The sequence below is a fragment of the Ovis canadensis genome, chromosome 11, assembly GCF_042477335.2.
Source record: "Ovis canadensis isolate MfBH-ARS-UI-01 breed Bighorn chromosome 11, ARS-UI_OviCan_v2, whole genome shotgun sequence".
NCBI classification, from domain to species: domain Eukaryota; kingdom Metazoa; phylum Chordata; class Mammalia; order Artiodactyla; family Bovidae; genus Ovis; species Ovis canadensis.
The window spans coordinates 53461436-53481198 of NC_091255.1; the positions used below are offsets into that span (position 1 = coordinate 53461436).

General features: G+C 56.9%; 2 protein-coding genes and 1 non-coding gene across 9 annotated transcripts in view; all 3 read right to left on the minus strand.

Moving 5' to 3' along the window:
- Positions 1-12515, minus strand: part of ARHGAP27 (Rho GTPase activating protein 27) — a 36854-nt gene extending 24339 nt beyond the window's left edge. Inside the window, exons 1-3 of one of the 6 annotated variants that reach the window (XM_069543679.1) lie at positions 12328-12515; positions 11228-11360; positions 9040-9714 (exon numbers count right to left, since the gene is read on the minus strand). In XM_069543679.1, the coding sequence (XP_069399780.1) occupies positions 9040-9696 (657 nt within the window). In that variant the 5' untranslated portion in view covers positions 9697-9714; positions 11228-11360; positions 12328-12515. Of the gene's footprint in view, positions 1-3962; positions 4828-9039; positions 9715-11227; positions 11403-12327 lie in introns of those variants that run through there. The other 5 variants (XM_069543678.1, XM_069543687.1, XM_069543680.1 and 2 more) reach the window with 5 other exon arrangements.
- LOC138415515 (U6 spliceosomal RNA) lies at positions 4999-5105 on the minus strand. The gene has a single exon (XR_011247273.1). It is a non-coding gene; the product is annotated as a U6 spliceosomal RNA (small nuclear RNA).
- Positions 12516-14041: 1526 nt separating the features above from the next.
- PLEKHM1 (pleckstrin homology and RUN domain containing M1) overlaps positions 14042-19763 on the minus strand; it is a 57743-nt gene continuing 52021 nt past the window's right edge. For both annotated transcript variants that reach the window (XM_069543690.1, XM_069543689.1), the window contains 3 exons: positions 17883-17946; positions 16981-17138; positions 14042-16236 (listed from right to left, as the gene is read on the minus strand). In XM_069543690.1, coding sequence (XP_069399791.1) covers positions 16125-16236; positions 16981-17138; positions 17883-17946 — 334 coding nt within the window. In that variant the 3' untranslated portion in view covers positions 14042-16124. The remainder of the gene's footprint in view (positions 16237-16980; positions 17139-17882; positions 17947-19763) is intronic.

A 19763-nucleotide genomic window follows, 5' to 3' on the forward strand; every position in this document is an offset into this window, starting at 1 on the left:
AGTGATGAGCAAGCTCTGGGAGATGGTGATGGACTGGCAAGACTGGTGTGCTGCAGTATTTGGGGTTGCAAAGAGTCAGACACAGCTGAGCTACTGAGCAACAGGCACTAAGCAAGATAAAAAGGGATATAACATACTGATACAAAGGCACAGTTTGTGATGACAGGACAATCAAAATCTGTATGCTCCCAACAGCATTATAGTTAAATAGAAAAAGCGAAAAACTATTACAAGTACGAGAAAAGGGCTTCTCTGGTGGTCCAGTGGTTAAGAATCCCCCTGCCAATGCAGGGGACATGGGTTTGATCCCTGGTCTGGGAAGATCCCACATGCCGCGGAGCAACTAAGCCCACGCGCCATAACTACTGAGCCCACTCTCTATAGCCCATGCACCGCAAACAAGAGAAGCCCCCACTGTGGGAAGCCGGTGCACCTCAGTGAAGAGTAGCCTCCACTCATCACTAGAGAAAGCCTGTGCGCAGCAAGGAAGACCCAGTACAACTGCAAATAAAAATGAATGAATAAATAAATCTTTTTTTAAAAAAGTACATGAAGCACTTTATAGAGAGAATCTGAGACGGAGATTTAATAAACCTCTATCAGAATCAGAACAAAAGAAGAAAAGAAGCATATAAAGAAACTGTATTTGAATAATCAATAAACTTGATTTGATACATATGGAACCTTACATCCCTTAAGTATACAAAAATATTTGTATAGAAAATATACAGGGACTTCCCTGGTGGCCCATTGGTTAAGAATCCATCTGTCAATGTAGGGGACATAGGTTTGATCCCTGGGCCAGGAAGATCCCACAGGCAGTGAGCAACTAAGCCTGCAAGGCACGACTAGCGAGTTTGTGTGCCGCCAAGATCCTACAGGATGCAATGAAGATCTGATGCAACCAAAGAAAGAAAGAAAATGTACAGGTTTTCTCTGTCTTTGAAAACTTAAAGAATTGTTTACTAGGCCAGAAGGAAATCCATTACAAAAGTGGAGCTTTTACAAATCTAGAAAAAAGGAACACTTCCCTGGCAAAGTAAAAAACTGCCAAAAATAAATAAAAAATGACATGGCCAAAATTAGCGAACCAGTGGAAAACCTAAAAAGACTAATTACCATTGATGAGCAAAATTAATAAATAAAATCTGCCACTGACAAAGCACCAGGTCCAGAAGGTTTCTCAGGAGGCTGAATTGTAGATGCCGTTAGATTTCACCTCTGAGATCACCTCCTTGGACAGTATTGTCGATTTCCCTCTCGCCTGAGAGACGTGGGATGGAGGCGGGTGTGCTCCTTGCACGTGTGCCCCATAGCACCCTGCATTGGAATTCACCACAGAATAGTGTAACTGTCATTTATTTGTCAGTCGCTCCTTCTGGAACATAAGCTACCTTCAGGCAGGGACCACCTCTGATTTTTCATTGTTTCCAGTGCCTGGTAGCATTACCTGCTTTTTACTGAGTCAAGAGATGTGGAAGCGCAAAAGTGCATCATAAATGTCAGCATACACTGGGACAACCCTATGTCTGTAAAACTCCCCAACATATAAGCCTAGGAAAGCAGAATGGATGGAGAGAAACCAAAACCCCGAATCATTAGATTTAAATCCCCCCCATTATCCAAATGTTTGTAATGGGGTTAAACTACCTTTATGGGCTTTCCTGGTGGCTCAGATAGTAAAGAATCTGCCTACAATGAGGGAGACCTGGGTTTTATCCCTGGGTGGGGAAGATCCCCTGGAGAGGGGTATGGCAACCCACCCCAGTATTCTTGCCTAGAGAAACTCCATGGACAGAGGAGCCTGGTGGGCTATAGTCCATGGAGTCACAAAGAGTCGGACACGACTGAGCAACTAAACACACTCACACAAACTATCTTTATAGGGGGAACGTGCGTGCTCCCTTGCTTCAGTCATGTCTGACCCTGCAGTCCCACGGACTGTAGCCCTCCAGGGTCCTCTGTCCATGGGATTCTCTAGGCAGAATGTGAAGGGAAAGTGAAAGTCGCTCAACGCGTGCGACTCTTTGTGACCCCACAGACTATACAGTCCATGGCATTCTCCAGGCCAGAATACTGGAGTGGGCAGCCTTTCCCTTCTCCAGGGGACCTTCCCAACCCAGGGATCGATCCCAGGTCTACCGCATAGCAGGCAGATTCTTTACCCGCGGAACCACAAGGGAACTGGTGGGTATTCTCCAGGCAATACACCCCATGCCCTCCTTCAGGGGATCTTCCCCACCCAGGAGTTGAATCCATGTCTGTTATGGCTGCAGGTGGATTCTTTACGCTGAGCCACGGGGAAGCCATTACCGGGGAAACAGTAATTTGCAAATTCAGACCAGGCAACGATCCTCCAGTTGCATAATGAGGAAGGAAGATGGCTGGCAGGATTGGAGGCAGGCCCCTCTCGGGCCCAAGTGCCTGCAGCCTCTAGGACAGATGCGAAGCCTAGGCACATACCCCTGACCTGCTCCCCTTCATGCTCGCTGCGGACCTCCAGGCAGGGGAAGGAGAGATGCAGGGCGGCGGCATGGAGCCCAGAGCTGGGGCTGGACAGAGGGCCCTGCAGGCCTCACCTCACCAAGGCAGCAGCTCTGGAAATCCCCCCCCACCACAATCTTTCCTCAGTTTGGAAACAGAGTCTCTGAATTTGAGCAAGCACCCCTCCCCGGGGCCCAGCCCTAGCAGCCCCATTCCACTGGACACCAACCAACATCAAGTGTCCCCTCACTGCTCCACCTAGTGAAAGTGTTAGTCGCTCAGTCTTGTCCAACTCTTTGCGACCCCATGGGCCGTAGCTCACCAGGCTCCTCTGTCCATGGAATTCTCTAGGCAAGAATACTGGAGTGAGTAGCCATTCCCTTCTCCAGGGGATCTTCCCAACCCAGGGAATGAATCCCGGTCTCCAGCACTGCAGGCAGATTCTTTACCATCTGAGGCATCAGGGAAGCCCCACCTAGATCCAGCTCCAAATCGCCCCAACACTCTGCCATGGAACAGTGACTGTGTTCTGATCATCGGGTACCCCGTCATGATCATGGGCTTTCCTGTGCCCAGGACGTGACACTGACCGGCCATGAGGGCTGGCATTTGGTACCACTGCCCATCGTCTCCCACTATAGGATCGACAGCTCCAGGAAGAACAGAGCAAATAGAAACAGGGCGAAGCAAGCTGCGGAGCTCAGGGAGGAAGTGGGGAGGCTGGTGGGCTTGCCAGGGGATTGTCTCAGGAAGCCTGGGGGCTGAAGGGAACCAGGTGAGACCCAGGCTGGGGGTGGGGGTAGGGGTGGGGGGACCACCCAGCGACAGTAGCCTGCAGGGCTGGAGGCTGTGCCTTTCTACCTTGGGAACAGTGGGCAGGGAGGGCTCTCAGCGGCCAGCAATGTGGGTAAGCATGGGAGGGGGCGTCCCCTAGGACATACTCTTTCAGAAACCAGGTCATAGGCTGGGCAGTGGGGCTGTTGGGTCAGCTTGGGGCTGCAGGTGAGTCACGGGGAGGGTGAGTTCAGGCCAGGTGTAAAGAAACCAGCTGGGCCACTCTAGGAGAGCTATCCTAACTGGGCAGTGGGGAGAGCTGTTAGAAGGGAGGGCGGACAAGCGGACACGTGAGTCCCTCTACTTGGCCTCCGCTCCTCTGTTCTGACCACCCCCTCCTTTACAGAAGCCCCCCTCCTGCCAGCTGGTCCCAAAGGGGGATCCCGCTGGGTCTGCCCAAGGCCAGTTCCCTCATCTCGGTCACAGCTCCCTGGGGCTGCCCTTGGAGTCTGTCCCACGGAGTGCGGGGCTGGGAACCAGAGGGGAGGGCAGGGCACGTGGCAGCAGGGGTCAGCAGGTGGGTTCTCTTCTGGGGTGGGCTGACGGAATGATCGGGAGGGGACGCAGGAGGGTGTGGGAAAACCGCGTGGCGCGCCCCTCCTCCCCCAGGGTCCGACTCCAGGGCACATTTCCTGGTCACTCACCGGTCTGGCCGAGGAGGAGGAAGGAGCGCCCGGGGGCTCCTAGCCGTCTGGAAGCTGCTCAGGTGCGGCGCCTCCTGGGCCGTTTGCCTAAGACACTGCGGACACTGGGGCTGTGACCCCTTCCTCCCAGTGGCCAATGCCCAGCGGCAGGGGCGGGCTCCAGTCCAGGTGGCCAGCCTGGCCCTTCCCACCTCTGAGTCGTTCTAGGGCGCGGTGGTGACCACACCCTGAAATCCCTGGGGCAGAACGGCCCCTGGCCCAGGGGTGGGCCCTGCAGTCTCTGGGGAGGAGTCACAGAGGCCCCTTCCTCACCCGGCTTCCCTGGGTTCCCAGACTGCCTCCTGGCAGCATGTGGCGGGTGGGGGGCGGGGAGGACCGGTAGAGTCCTCCACTTTCCTCCCCCGCCACCTCTCCCTCCTCGGAAGGGGTGCTTCTACCTCTCTCCAGTTATTATTGTTTAGCTACCGATTGTGTCCGACCCCATGGACTGCAGCCCGCCAGGCTCCTCTGTCCATGGGATTTCCCAGGCAAGAACACTGGAGCAGGTTGCCATTTCCTTCTCCAGGGAATCCTCCTGGACCAGGGATTGAATGTGTCTCCTGCATTGGCAGGTGGGTCCCTTATCACTGAGCCACCAGGGAAGGCCCTCTACCCTCTCCTGGGACATCTCATTCTCCCACCTCACCATCAGGCGCAGAGAATTCCTGCCTCCTCTCTGCCCCGGTGCCCATGACATGGCTGGGCACATACCGGGCACTCTGAAAGGTGAATACCTGTTTGCCTTGGGCTTGTACTGTCCTTGCTGAGGGGAACGGGGCGGCCAGGCCTGAAAGCCGCCTGGCTGAGACTCAGCCTGGGAGTCAGCGTGGGGTTTGGGGCCTGGAGGAATGCATCTGGTCTTGACACCGCCTCCTCCTGGCTGTGTGACCTTTGGTCAGTCACTAAACCTCTTTGAACCTCTGTCTGTACTCTGGTCAAGTGTGGGGTGTGCCCAGGTCTGCCTTCCAAGCCACTGGGAATATGAGTTGTTGTTTTTTAAAATATGGAACACTTCACGAACTTCTGTGTCGTCCTTGCTCAGGGGCCGTGCTAATCCCCTCTGTATTGTTCCAATTTGAATTTATGTGCTGCCAAAGTGAGCAATGGGAGGGTGAGAGCTCATAGGATGAGTGAGAGCTCGTGGAACTGTTAGCCCCTTTGAGACAGGGGCTGTTGCGTCTTCCCAGGCTGTGTGTCCCAGTGGCCAACCCACAGCATGCGCTTACTACGTGCTAGCCTAGCTGGGTGACTGGTGAAATGCCCCATGTGGTAGAGGCTTCTCGCTTCTAGGGGCGCCAGTCCCTGCCTCTGCCGATCATCCTGCCCTCCTCACCACCCTCTCCCCTTGTCCGATGGTCCACCTACTGGACACTGTCCCCACCTGCTCTGATGACCCCACGTCACCTCCACCCACACATCCCTCCCCCTCCTCCCCTCCCCCTCTCCCCTCCTCCTCCTCCTCCCCCCTTGCTCCCAGCCTCTGCTCCTCACTTCTTTCTCCTGGCATGGAATCTCTTCAACTACCTCCTCGCCATCCTCTGCCTCCCTGTCTTCCTGCCCCTCTCAGGAGATTCTGGGGAGCCCCCACCCAAGATTTACACCCACATCTGGCCACACAGGGTCTCCCCTCTCTGCCTAGCTTCTGAGAATTGTCTACACTCTGCACCTGTGTCCTCAGCCTTCATTCCCCTGACCCTTTGCTTTCTGCCTTCAGCAACCCCTGGACCAGCTCCTGATAAGGTAGCCACTGACCTTCTGGTGGCCGCTTCCGATAAAGCCCAGTGACCTTTATCTCACTTTCTCTTTTCTTCTGGACGCTCCTTGGCTTTTGGGCCAGTGCTCTGCTGCTTTCCCTTCTTGTTCCCTGACTGTTCTTTCCTCTTTCGCTCCTCTCTCCTCCCTCTATCACCCAAACGCTCTAGCCCCAGGGCTGTCTCGAATGCCGTGGCCCCAGGACTGTCTCAGGCGCTCTTGTCCACCCCCATCACTCCACTATCACATGCCGAGGGCCTCCTCCTGGGCAGCAGTCCTAGCTGTCCCGGACTGGAGCCAGGCACGGACAGAGTAGGCATCGCCTCTTTCCTCCACCACCTCCTCCCCAGTATCCAGGCCGCAAACAGCACCACTGCCAGTGCCAGAGGGCACGCTGGGAGGCGAGCTCCTCCTGATATCCTCCTCACCCCCTCAGCCCATTGGCCACCAGGTCCCACCCAGCCTACCTCCCAAATCTCCCGCCACTACTGCGTGCCTGGGAGACCGCGAAGGTCCTTGTCATTCTCCAAGGCCCAGCTGCAAGGGTCTTCCCTCAATCCCCTTCCCCTCTCTGCTGAGAGCCTTCCAATGGCTGCAGAATAAAGCCCAAATTCCTGCCGAGAGCCCATGAGTCCCTGCTCAGCAAGACACCATCCACTCCCGACCCCACACTCTCATCCCTGAGCCCCACCTGTAAGGTCCCAAAGGTGCCACACCTGCTCGCACCTCGCCTCTGCCCACGCGTCTCAGCACCTCGAGTAGCTCCATCACCGACGGCCTGTGCCCCACGCTGAAGATCTGTCCCCTCCTGCCAGTTTCCCAACCCAGACAGTGAGCCCCCCAGAGCTGGAGCAGTGCCTCGGTCGCCTTTAGATCCAAAGGCTCACCTGGTGCTTGGCAGGTGTTCCATCAATTCACACTTAGTGAATGGAGGGGGAAAGGTGGGAACTTTCTCCTCCAAGGAGATTACAGGCAGGCTCACGTTTCAGGAAACTCCTCTAAGTGCTGCTGAACAGAGAGCAGGGTGGGACCTCCTTCCCAGGAAGGAACCAACTCCCCTCCTCTGGAGTTTGTCCTGGATGGAGTGTCAAGGGAGGCCGACAGCTGACACTCAAATAAAACATGGCCACAGGGAGCGTGGTCTCATTCCCATTACACAGGGGAGGAAACAGGACCAGAGATGCTAAGTGACTTGTTGAGGTCACACAGTGAATTAGGGCCAGAGCTGCGACTCAACAGAGAATCGCGATGGAAACCCAGGTCTCCAGCAGTCGCCTCAGTTCCTCCCTGTACAAGCCCTGCTCCCTACACTGATCATCTATGTCCACCTACTCCTAAAACACCACTGCAGCTGCAGAAGCTGGAGGCTCGAGGTGGAGACGCTGGCTGCTGGGATTTTTCTTTGAGCTCAGGAGGTACTGGGATCTGGGCGGGAGATCTTCTCCCACTGTGGTCCTGGGCTCTGCTGTGATGCCCCTTGGGCAGACTTGCAGAGCCCGGGTTCATGGTTAAGGGAGCTGCCTCTCCTTGTCCCTCCTCAGCACACTCCTTAAGGCTCTGGCCCAGGCTCGATGCCAGGAGCTGGCGTTCAGAGAGCAAGGCCAGTCCCCCATCTCCAGAAGGGAGTGCACCTCCAAGAGCCAAACAGATAATCCCACCATCACAAGGACAAAGAGTGTGGAGAGGCGCGAGAGTCTGCCGAAGAAACGGAGCGGCGCCGGGGGCAAGGAGAGCAGGCGTGCAGCCATTCCAGAGAAGATGGAATAGGTAGATGGTGGGCTGGCAGAGGCGCTTGACGCAAGGGTTTGGCTCCATCACCCTCCACCTCCTCAGCTCTCTCCCCTCAGGGTCCTCGATCTCTTTCCTTGCCCGCCGCACGTTGTTCTCCCTTGTGGCCACCAGAGGGCGGGTTGCCCCTTGCAAAAACTAGCGAAGGTGGAGAGGGCCCTCAGCCAGTCTTGGCACACCGCCTACTACGTGTCAAGCACTTCCACGCTTCACCTCTTTTAAGGCTCTCAACAACTCGAATCCTTTGATATTGTTCTGCGTGTATACAAGAGGGCGGGGGGAATGAAGTGACTCGTTTAGCAGCTGGCAGGTGATCCAGCAGAGTCAAATTCGAGTCTGTATAGCCTCAAATCCTGAACACTGCGCCATAAGAAGACCAGGAAGAGTGAAGACCCGGGGCCTCGCAGATGGGGACGGTGCGTCCTTCCTCTGGGCATCCCAGACTCAGTCTCCGCACGTGGCAGGCATCAATATTTATTATAATCATATTGGGTCCAAAAAAGGAAATCAGAGACTCACAAGTTTCAGGAGTCATCTCTCCACCGTCCCCTAGCCTCTTGGTCTAAACGCAAACTGAGACTCAGTGAGGAAGTGGATTGCCCATAATTACACAGCCGCAGCAGATGTCAGAAGGGGGCCTGGGCACCAACCCCTCCCCCCATCTTTCCCGGAAAAGTCCCTAAACTTGAATAAGTCCGGGCCAGCAAAGTATTCTGAGGTTGTAAGAGTTTTTAAAACGTGCCCCTATTTTAAAAATCATATTTAAATATTATTTCAGAAATCCCCAAATTTACATAACCAGATTCTGAGGCAAAAAGAACATCCTCACTATAACTGGACTTATTTCTGAAACAAACCCATCGAAATAAAAAAAATTTAAAAAGGAACTAAAATGTTGGAACCAGCCAAAAAAAGGAAGCAGACCCCTGACTTTCACATCCATTATCTCCTCCAAAGCCCAAGCTCATGTGAGAAACGCGAGGCAGGTAGAGCCGCCGGCGGCACTCCGCCACCATCCCTTATTTCATTCCAGATGTGTTTTGGAATGGTTTGGATTTTAGAAAGGTAACGGGCCCGCACCTGCTACAGGGGGCATAACGCTCCCAGCAAGGCTTGGGCGGCACCGTATCGGGTTTACTTGAACTTCTACAGCAAAACTTAAATATTCACACTAAATGGGGTATACTAAGGCTGCCCACGGCCGCACATCGGCTCAAGTTAAATTCTGCCATTAACTGAGTTACAGAAGCCCTTTGAGCTCCAGGGAGATTTGGCATTTGGGAACTGCAGATAAGAAATCTTGAGTGTGCCTGTACCCCTCTGGTTTCGTGGTTGAGCAAAGTCAGGCTCGGCGTGAGCGAGTTGGTCAAAGCCGGCAGACACTGCTGCTCCGTCGAGCCGGGACTTAAGGCTCAGAGGGTCTCCCAGCGTCCGGGCTCTTGGAGCGGGGGAGTAACCCCCGCCCCGGTCTCCCCGCTCCCGACTCCCAGTAGCATACCTGCTCCGGCCGCTGCTCCGTCGAGGGGCCGCGCACGTCCTGGATGGCCTCGTAGACGTTCTCGGAGCCGCTGCGCGCCAGGGGCCGCGGGCACACCCATGAGCCGGCCACGCTGCAGGCCTTGAAGCCGCCTGCGCTCCCGAGGAGGCCGGCAGGGGGCGCGGCGGTGCGGGCCAGGTCGTCCAAGGACTGCGCGGGCCGCACGGGCGCCGCGGGCCGCGTGTACAGGCAGGCGGGCGAGCCAGGCGCCAGGCTTCGACGCTGGGTGGCCGCGCCCGGTCGAGCTCGGCCGCACAGGGAGCCCGCGCGGCCCCGGGGCTCCGCGGGGCCACCGTCGGGTGCGGCGGGCGTCGACGCGCTCACGAAGCGGTAATCATAGGCGAGCGGTTCCGGAGCTGCGGGGCCCTGGAGGGGCGCGGGCGGCGGCGGGGCGGGCGCGGGGTGGCCGAGGGCCGGCAGCTCGCGCACGTACTGCGCCGGCAGGTAGAAGGGGCGGCCGCCCGGCTCGCTCCGCACGTGCCACCAGTGCTCGGTGCTGCGGCGCAGCAGTCGGTAGCGCTCGTTGGGCTGGATGGCGACGCGGCGCCCGTCCTTGCCCGTGTACTCGAAGGGATGCTCCACCAGCACGTACACGTCCCCCTCGACGTCCGCCGCCATCGCCGCCGCCGCGTGTCCCTGTGGGCGACGAGAAGGAGGGGCGCGGAGGTCAGGGCCGCCGAGAGGGCCGCGCTCCGCACAGGGGAGCCCGAAGACTTCGAGTCCCGAAGCTACAATCGTGTACTTACGGGCCTCGGTTTTCCTATCTCTAAAACGCGGGGCTTGGGTGAAATAATCTCTACGGTTTTAATTCTTACATGCAGCGATGGAATTAAGACAGCCCTTTCATTCTGCGGCCTGGAGTATAAAATTCTATCCCTCGGTGGGGAGATGGTGGCTAACAACGGTCCGGCTTTAAAGCCAGGGAAGCTTTAAGGCTGGTTGGAGGGGACTGCCCGCGATAACCTGGTAGGCTGCAGTTCACGAGGTCGCAAAGAGTCGGACACGACTGAGCGACTTCACTTTCACTTTTCACTTTCATGCATTGGAGAAGGAAATGGCAACCCACTCCAGTGGTCCTGCCTGGAGAATCCCAGGGATGGAGCTTGGTGGGCTGCCGTCTATGGGGTCGCACAGAGTCAGACACGACTGAAGTGACTTAGCAGCAGCAGCCCGTGATAAAGTTGTCATCACGTGTGTATAAAAATTGACTGGGCCTCGGTTTCCGCATTTGTAAAGTGGGAAAAATAGCCCATACCTCCATTTTGCCCTGTCCCGACACTTCCAGGAACCCTCAGGAAATCGCGTCCTTGGCAGCTATCACCCCAGCCACCCACCCCGGCGCGTGCGCCTCAGGCCCGAGGGGGACAGAGTTGGGGTGCAGGTTCTGGGAGCGGCCCCTGCTTCGCTCTACTCTGGGAGTGTCCCTGCCCTGCTTAGTCCAAGGGCCTTGGCAAAAGGGGCTGCGACTGCCAAGGCCGGGGAAACCGGTTCTCTTGGTTTCTCTTTCTTCTCCAGCGGCTTAGCCACAGACGTGACCCCGGAGCCCCGCCCGCCCAGACAGACCAGCACCGCCCCCTGCGCTCCGGCTCCCACCTCCACGTCCAGAGAGAGAGGCTTGGCTCTTGCTGCCTGCCCCCTGCCCTGCGGTCTCTATATTGACCCATGAGAGTGGCCCCTAGAGAATGCACTCTTTGATAGTGACTATCCGTGCGGTGTACCCAAGGGACCCCCAAAGTTATCCCGGAGTGAACACCACAACCCACTCTCCCTCCCGCAGGCTCAGCCTGGCCCCAGGTGTGTCAGGGGAGCGGAGTCACAGCCCAACTGGAAGCCCGTCTGTGAGGCTGGTGCCTCCAAGCCTTTACATCGGCCACACCGACTGCCCCACGACGGTGACCTGCGACCCGCAGGTGCAGGTGGGAGCTCGGCCTCTGAGTCTGAGGGATCCAAGGCACAGCGTCTGGCCGCGGGGCGCCTAGCGCTCCTTCCCTACTTTCTCAAACTTTCCTAGACGGGGAAGGAGTGTAAACAGCCACTGAGCACACTGCGCCCTGGACGCGGGTCCGTGAGCTGACTGGAGCTAAGCCAACCAAGCTTTAGGAGGACACCCTTCTCTCCACCTTCCCCGGACCCCCTGCCTCTCACTTACGTCGGCAGGGCGGGCCTCGAGGAGCCCATGGGCGGGCTGGGTGGAGCCGGCGGATGGATGCAGGTTAGGGCCCTGCCATCTCCTTGGGCGGGGCTTCAGACGGCTTGGCTGGAGAGACTTCAGGGAGCTGGAGCTGGCAAGGAGAGCAAAGAAGGTGAGGGACGCTTGGAAGGACCGCCTTCAGTTCCCGAAGCGGCGGTGTCTGGGAGGGGCGAGGCGGAGCCTGAAGAAATCCGCCTGGGCCGGTGGAGCCTTGGAGGCGGGACCTGAGCAGGAGAAGGCCTGGGGGAGGAGCAGGGGCAGGGGCAGGGGCAGGGGCAGGGGCAGGGGCAGGGAGGGCTGCGGCCGAAGGGGCACGGAAGGCACAAGAGTGGAGCCAAGGGAGGGTAGGGTCAGGCCCCTGCCGCACCCCACCCCCACGCTCGGGATAGGCTTCCAAGAGGCTCTGCGTCCCGCGGACGAGATGCTTCAGGACTGCTCGACCCCGCTTGCCGTCTAGCTGGAGCGTCCCCAGTCCTAGCAAGGCTATTTGCATTCTGAACCACCCGGATTGCAGGCACTGCAGCTCCGGTCCCATCCTCGTCCTCCCCAGGCCCTTTCTGAACTGAGCTCGGCCAGGCCTGGAAAAACTTGGAGCGGGGTTCCCGCTGCAGAGACGCTCCCCGGAGCGCTGGGTCACTGGCTGGGTGGGGAGGGGACCCGGTCCTCGTCTCCTTCCCCGATCCTGGGGGGAGCGAAGAGGAGAGGGATCGTGGGAGCGGGGAGGGTCCCTGGAGCGAGAGGACCGACCCTTCACCAGGAGGTGCCCTGCGTCCACGGCTTGGGAGACAGACAAGAGTCACAGCGGCGCCCACGCCTGAGTCGGCGCAGGGGGCCTGCACCTGGGCCTCTCCTGTCCCAGGACGGCGGGCAGCCGTTCGCCTCCCACCTCCTCCCGAGCGAGGGCAAGATCCGTCCCGAGCCGCGCTCCTCCCAAGACCGCTCAGCCCCGGCTCCTGAGCGGTGCGCGAAGGGTGCTTGGTGCTGCCGGGTGAGGACCCCGCCACCTGCAGTCCCCCTCCCCACCCCAGATCAGCACCCCCGCCCAGTCCGCCCAGCACCTCGGTGTCCGCTCGCTGGCCTCGCCTCCACTTGTCCTGGTAGGCGCGAGGGGGGCTCGTCGTCCGGTGCTCCCTCCTCCACCGCCCCGCTCCCGCGCTGCCCTGTTTCCTGTTCAACAATATAGCGAGGGAGGCACCGGCGGAGAGCACCCGGCAGAACTTCCTCCCGGGGCTGGGGCTGCGGCTGCGAGAGACAATCCCCGGTGTCCTGGCTTCCTGTCCTCTCTGGGACGGGCCAGAGCCCGAGGAGCGCAGACGCCACCCCCTTCCCCTGCACCTCCCGGGGATCCTGGGCCACACCTGGCTGTCTCCTGGAGGAAGGCAGCAGAGCCTGGACGGTGGGATGAGCGGGGAGGAAGCCGGGTCAGGTTTCCCTCCACTGCTGCTCTACTCCACCCCCTTTCCCCTACCTCCTGGCCTTGATCCTTGTGGGGGAGGAGCCCCCCTAACCCCCAGCCTATCCGTCAAAGCTCAGAACAACCTCCTGGGGTTGAACTCAAGATGCTCACCTTATCTCTGCATCTCAGTTTGCTTTCCTGTAAACTGGGGACAGTAACACGCACTTCATAGGATTGTTGTTGGTGTTCAGTCACTAAGTTGTGACTCTCTGTGACCCCATAGACTGCAGCAGGTCAGGCTAACGTATTGTTACCATCACATTGTATGGACACACATCTGATGAGTTATTATTATCACTAATTTTATTACGAGATGAGCCCTCTTCTTGGGTTGAATTGGGGTCTCCAAACCCCCCATCCGCTATCCTCCTTTAGGCAGGAGGGGGAAGGGAGAAACAAGTATTCTCAGAAACACCTTGCTAAGGATGGATGACTGAGTCCAAAGGCAGCACATTGGCCGTGTGCTCTTCTGGGTCCCGCCTCTTCACACCAGGTCCCTCAAGGCTCCTCCGAGCCCACCACCTGCTGCCCCCGAGCGAAGCTGGGGCTCACAAAATGGGCAGAGGGCGCTTCCTCAAAGACCCGAAAGGCTGCTTCAAGGACAGGAAATTGCAGACATGAATCTTTCAGTCCCAAGTTCCTGCACCTTGATTTCCCTGGGAATTAGCCTGTTTCCTTCTCCTGTCTTTACAAGGGCAGCAGTGGGCTTCCTCCTGCAGGCCCTCCCTGCCCCCCAGACTTCTGCTGGAACTTCAGAGGAAAGCTGGCAGCCAAGGCCAGGTGGAGCCCTGAAACCATGAGCCCTGAATCCGGCCCTGCTCACAAGCCTTTCCTTCCTGAGCCTCTTCTCTCACCTTGGATGACCAATGTGAATGGTTTCACACGTTCCAGGGTCAGGGGTCTGTGCTTTGACATTTAAGGAACAGGAAAGAAGCCATCACAGTGGGATTCCAGGCGTTAGCTTCAGTTACATAAGTGTATGTGAATAAACCTCCCCAAAGGCCCTGAAATCCTACCCCATGGCGGGGGAAGGGCTGACTCAGAGGAGAGGCAAGGAGGGCGGGCAGACTGAAGAATTACTTTTACTATTCTCCATGCTCACTCCTGGCACACAAGCCCCCTGCTTGCAAATGTTTACCCATTTACACCCCCCCCCCCCACCGCTGCCATGCCATTTACCTATAACCACCCCCCTCCAGCCCTCCCCTGTGCCCAGGGACTGAGAAGAGAACAGTGGAGGCTATCAGACAGTATCTGAGGGCCTGTGGTCTCCCCCAGTCAGTGGAAGCTTTCAGATTCAGAAACCAGACCACAGGTTAGAAACAGCAGGTCTTTACTGCAAAATCACTCATAAGTCACATGGCCGCAGTTCCTTCGGTACATGGCAAAGCACTTCTCAGGGCCAGGGCCCTGCACTAGAAACAGTTTATTGCATAAAACGAAATTTTAAAAATAGTGTGGGCACTACTGAGGTTCATACCAGCTTTCCACTGGAGGTGAAGAGGGTGAATCAACTCATCTGAAAGCATCAGCAGCTTTTTGGTGGTGGGAGGGAGGCAGTCAGCTTTAATGCTACTGGTCTCGGAGAAGGTGGGGAGTGTGGTGTGCCAGGCCCCGCTGAACCAAAGTGGGCTTCTCCAGGGCCTCATTCCCACTGCCACCTAGGGATCTTCTGGGATACAGAATACACTCACAGGGCTGGGCTTAGGCAGTGCTGCCCACCCCAGGACCACCAAATATGGCTCTGATCAGGCTGTGTTTCTGGTGGAGCATTAATGCTGGCTGGGAGTGCGGGTGGGGCTAAGGATCCACTTTCTGGTTTAGGAGGCTTTGGTACGCTGAGCACTATCTTCTGTGATGGGGACAAAGAAGCTGTGTGACAGCCCCTTTCCTGACCCGCCCACCACCTCCTCCATTCTATTGCACAATTTATCCAGCTCCACAGGGCTGGGCAGGTGACTCAGCAGCCGAATCACCCCAAGGGAGAGGTGGGAGTGGGTTCATCTTTTGACAGTGCAGGTGGATATCTACCTGAGGCCTCCTATCTCAGCTGAGCACAGATAAGATGGTCAGGGGGGTCCCAGGGCTGAGGGGGGCCTGCTGGGTCCAGGAGAAATAGGGGGGAGGCAACAGAGAAATCATGCCCCCCAAAGCCCCAGGGTCTAAATATCACTTTGAAAACAATTTCAGGCTCCACCTGAAGACCCCTTCCAAAGGCAGTCATGCTCCAATGAAATGTTCCAATCTCTTGGCAGCAGCCCTCCTGGGCTAGTCCAGCAAAACTTAGTGAACTCATGGCTTCATAAACTGGCTGAGCATCCTTCCACAGGTGGCTTCTCCTGCGTGTCTCTGTGCATCTCTGCAGCAGGGCTGGCACTCTTCGTGGAAGGATGGTGGGGGGCAGTGTGGACCCAGCCTACCTCGGTCCCCACAGGTCCATCAGGCGGGGGTGCGTTCCTGAAATGCGTCTGCAGCAACCCTCTGCCCATCTGGCTGTCAGTCGGGGGTAGGAGTGAGGAGGGCAGAGGGCTGAGGGTTGGGCTAGATGACAACCCTTCCCTGGACCAAGGAAGGCTCAAAGTGCTGACAGTGCTGGTTCCGAGTCATAGCCCTCCTCCTTCGGGACCAAGATCCCAGGCTATAGGAGAGCTGCAGGAGGGATGGAGGGTGGGTTCTGACACAGAGAAACTGAAGGGCTTTTCAGGTGGAGGGGGGACCAGGGAGCAGATGGGGGTGGAGGAGGGGAAAGAACGTGGTCCTCAGGACTGAGCCTGCCTGGCCCACGGCAGTTTGGCACGTTGTACAGGAGCTGTCAGCAGCAAGCGCCCAGTGAGGGCAAAGGAAAGGCACCCGCCAGCTGGTGGGCTCTGTCCTGGGTCCACCCAGCCACCACCCACCTCCAGGCTGGGCCTGAGCGGTTTCTACACATTTGCTCAGGGTGAGAATGCCTGGATTTCTTGGGTGACTTATGGAGGGTCAAGAATAAAAAAATATTTTCTGTCGAAATATGAAGGGAAAAAAACCCACCATAAAAAAACTAGACCTTTTAATCAGGAATGTGGAATTGAAAATGCTCCCCAAGTCTTGTTTCCACAGTGTTGAACAGCCCTCATGGGGATGGGGTGTCAGTGAGGGGAGCTGGGCCAATTAGTGCAAAGGCCCCCTCCTCCCACACCGTCAGACATGGGGCACCTGCTGGTGTCCGTGCCTCCTGGAGCAGATGGATAGGGGGCAGGAGGTGTCATCAGGGGCTCCCGGGGCTCCCTCTTGTAGGCCAGTGCTCTGGTCTCATCTGAGAGTCTTCCTGGCTCTGTGACACCTTGAGAGTGTGGCCAGGCTGGTGGCCAACCCAGCTGGGATGGTTGAGCCCTGGGTCCCGGGTGGGGACAAGAGGTGGGATTAGGTGAGATTGCTCTGCTCCTGGTATTTGCGCCGGCGGGCACAGCGGGGGCAGCCCTTCTTGACCACGGCCTGGCAGCTCTGGTGGAAGACGGTCTTGCATTCGCCGCACCTGGGAGAAAGCCGCAAGCACTGCTGGGACCTCGAGCCTCCAGGGCTCGAGGCTGGTCAGTGCTCCTGACCAGACCCGGCCACGCAAGGCATGGGCACTGCCTCTCCATCCTGGGACAAAAGGTTCCCGCCGCAGTGCTGATCTCTAAGCCCCATGATGCACACCAATGCCCTCTATTCTATTTCCCTTCTTATAAATACTGCTGAGACTCACTGATTCCTTGCCTGTGTTCCAAATACTCTACGGCTTAAAAAACTCAGCCCCAGGTCTGTTCTGGGGGGTCGAGTTTGGGTCTGGGGACACCTACTGAAAATGAACGGGTACTCCCACCGGCTTAGTTTTCCACTCCCACATGGGTTGGAATGGAAGTTTGGTGGAGGCCTCTTTCTATTTAGAGGCTTCTGATAATGAGTGATGACTGGGGACAATCGTTATGGGGCAGAGGCAGTGGGAGGTACTGCCCACCAGGTGCCCACTTTGTGCCTGGCCTTGTGCCAGCACTCCAGGCCAGAAACTCACCCAGCCCCTCCTCCACCTGTTTGCAGAGGACAAAAGTGAGGTCCTCCCCATGTAACTCAAAGGGGCAGCAGCTACCTCTTCCCTAGGAAGACGGGTGGCTCGGGGGAGGCAGGGGTCCTGTGAGGGCTCGGCTGGTCCCCCATGCAGTGGCACCTGGGACTTGCCCCCCACCCAGCCCCTGGGTGGGGGTGGTGGGGCAGGGTGGCGGGCATGTCGTCTGCATACCTGACTGTGGTGTCAAACTCAAAGGGAAAGATGATGTCGTGGTGGTGGCAGATCTGGCAAATGAAGCCGCGCTGGGTGCACAGGTCACAGTGGTAGACGTGCTGGGAGGCAAACTCGATCAGGGCCTTGAGGAAGCCTTCATACACCCCGTCCGCGATCTGTGGAGGGCAAGCGCCAGCCGCCAAGGCCTTCTGAGAGGCCATGCCAAGCCCGAGGCCGTCTGCAAAACGTGGCCTGCTGCTCCTCCTGGCACCCTGCCTGGAGCACTCCTACCCCAAGAGGAGTTTCCTTCCACTTTGGCAAGAAAACCTCCCGAGAGAGGCCGAGCCATGCAGGCGTGCAGTCCCTGTGCGCCGAAGAATCCACTGTCCCCTCCCTCGAGGAAAGGGAAAGGAATGTCCCAAACCCTCACCCTCCCTACGCCCTCGCAGCCTGGAAGGCGGCTGAGCCCTGTGATCCCGGGCTTCGCTGTGGTGCCTGCCTGTCCCAGTGGGCCAAGGGCTCGGTCACTGCCCCAGGAAGCGTAGATGGCCGGACAGCCATTCTGAGCTGCTGAAAGGCTGAAGATGGGATGGCTTGCCTCAGTAAACTGCAGGCAGCAGCCCCTGCCCCAACATCTCCCTTTCTGATTTCTCCAGGAGTAAGTTTCTAGGAATTAGGTTCCTCTGGGCTTCCCTGGTGACTCAGATGGTAAAGAATCTGCCTGCAATATAGGAGAGTCGGGTCCCATCCCTGTGTCGGGAAGATCCCCTGGAGAAGGGAATGGCAACCCACTCTAGTATTCTTGCCTGGACTCTTTGCAACCCCATGGACAGACAGCCTGGGAGGCTACAGTCCATAGGGTCGCAAAGAGGCGGACATGACTGAGCGACTAACACACACCTCAGGGGTGGCATTCTCACCTGCTGGAGGTCGGCGACACTGTACTTGTGAGGCGACTCCAAGAGATAATTCCTGTGGTTGAGCCTTCAAAGAAAAGACAAGAGGCTCCTCAGAAGGAATCTGGGTCCACCTGTGTTTGCTTTCATTCCCTCAGCGCCGCTAACCAAGGAGAAACAGCTCCAGCCTGGGCTCGGGTCCTGGACTTCCAGGTGCCCAGCTGCCAGGACCTTGGGCAAGTTCCTTAACCTCCCTGAACCTCAGGTTTCCTCACCTGAGCAAGAGAGCTCTTTTTGGGATTAAATAATTTATTAAAAGCATTTGGCACAGTGCCTTGTACACAGTAAATGAATAATTATTAACCATAGTTGATAGCATTGTATTGCATAATTGAAATTTAAGAGCAGAACTCAAATGTTCTCTCTCTCTCATACACACACTATACAGGTAGCTCAGATGGTACAGAATCTGCCTGCAATGCAGGAGATGCAAATTCAATCCCTGGGTCGGGAAGAACCCTGGGCAGACGAAATGGCAACCCACTCCAGTATTCCTGCCAGGAGAACTCCATGGGCAGAGGAGTCTGGCGGGTTATAGTCCTTAAGGACACAAAGAGTTGGGCACGACTGAGTGACTAACATTTTCACTTTTCATATATACATATATATATATAATACATATAAAATATGTGAGGATGATGGATGTGTGAATTAATAAGATGGGAGGAACTCTTTCACAGAATAATCATATATCAAATCATCACAAAAATACTATAAATATCTTACAATTTTGTAAATTATACTCAATGAAGTTGAAAAAAAATTTTAAGATATTTTAAAAAGTCTATTTAAAAAATAATGAGGAGGAGGATGATGAAAGCTAACGCTTGGAGCCAGGAACTGGACTAAAGGCTTGATATAAATTCATTTAATTCTCACAAGAATCCTGTGAGGTTGACGCTATTATAACCCTCATTTTGAGAAGAGGAAATAGAGGCACAGAGAAGTTAAAGAACTTGCCTGTGGTCACACAGCTAGTAAGAGGCACAGCTGGAGTCTGAAAGCAGTAGTCTGGCTCCAGAGCCTGCATCCTTATCTCCCAGGTGAATGCCTAGAGGCTGTTATTAATAGCTGTTGTCATTACTGCCACCATCATGTACCAGGGACAGTGCTGGGGACAGAAATGCACCGGACGTGGCCTCTGCCTTCCTACTGTAGCCCCTGGTCTAGCTTGGGGACAGACACTTAAGCATCTGGTTTTGGCGCTCTGGGAGAGGAGCTGAGGTGTCCTGAGTGCACAGATCCCATTTCAGAGGTGGGGGTGGGGGGCAGAGGACAAGGGCTCAGCTGCCACCAGCCTGGCTCTAGTTTCTACCTCACCAATGGCAGGGATCCCAAAGGTTACATCCTGAGGGATGGACAGGAAACAGCTGCAAAAAATCCCTGCCTGGCCTTGCTGTGTCTGTGTGGTAGTGGGGGTGGGGGGAGAATTCCCCAGTCCGAGGATGCGCGGGAGCCTGCCCCCCCAGGGTGCTCCAGACATCTGGAGGCACGAAGGTGCCCGGCCCCGCGGCATCTGGAGTGGGTGCTTGACTGTGCCCACCCCAGGGCACAGCCCCGTTTATAGGAGGAACCCCACCCAGGGCCGAGATGGCGAGCTCCACCAGGCAGCCCACGCGGCGCTGCCAAGTGGCCACTCAGAGCAACCTGCCGGTCTCCCCGGTAAACGTCCAGCCTTCTGGGAACAGGAAGCTGCCGTTTATCACCAGGAAAACGCAGGGGGAGGGGCAGAGGGGGCGCACAGGCTGTTCCTGAGCTGGCAGGAAGGGTGGGGCCTGTTTGGATGGACAGTCCTCTCTGTCGTCTGCCCTCTGCTCAGAGTTGTGGAAGTTCAGGGGGCCAGCT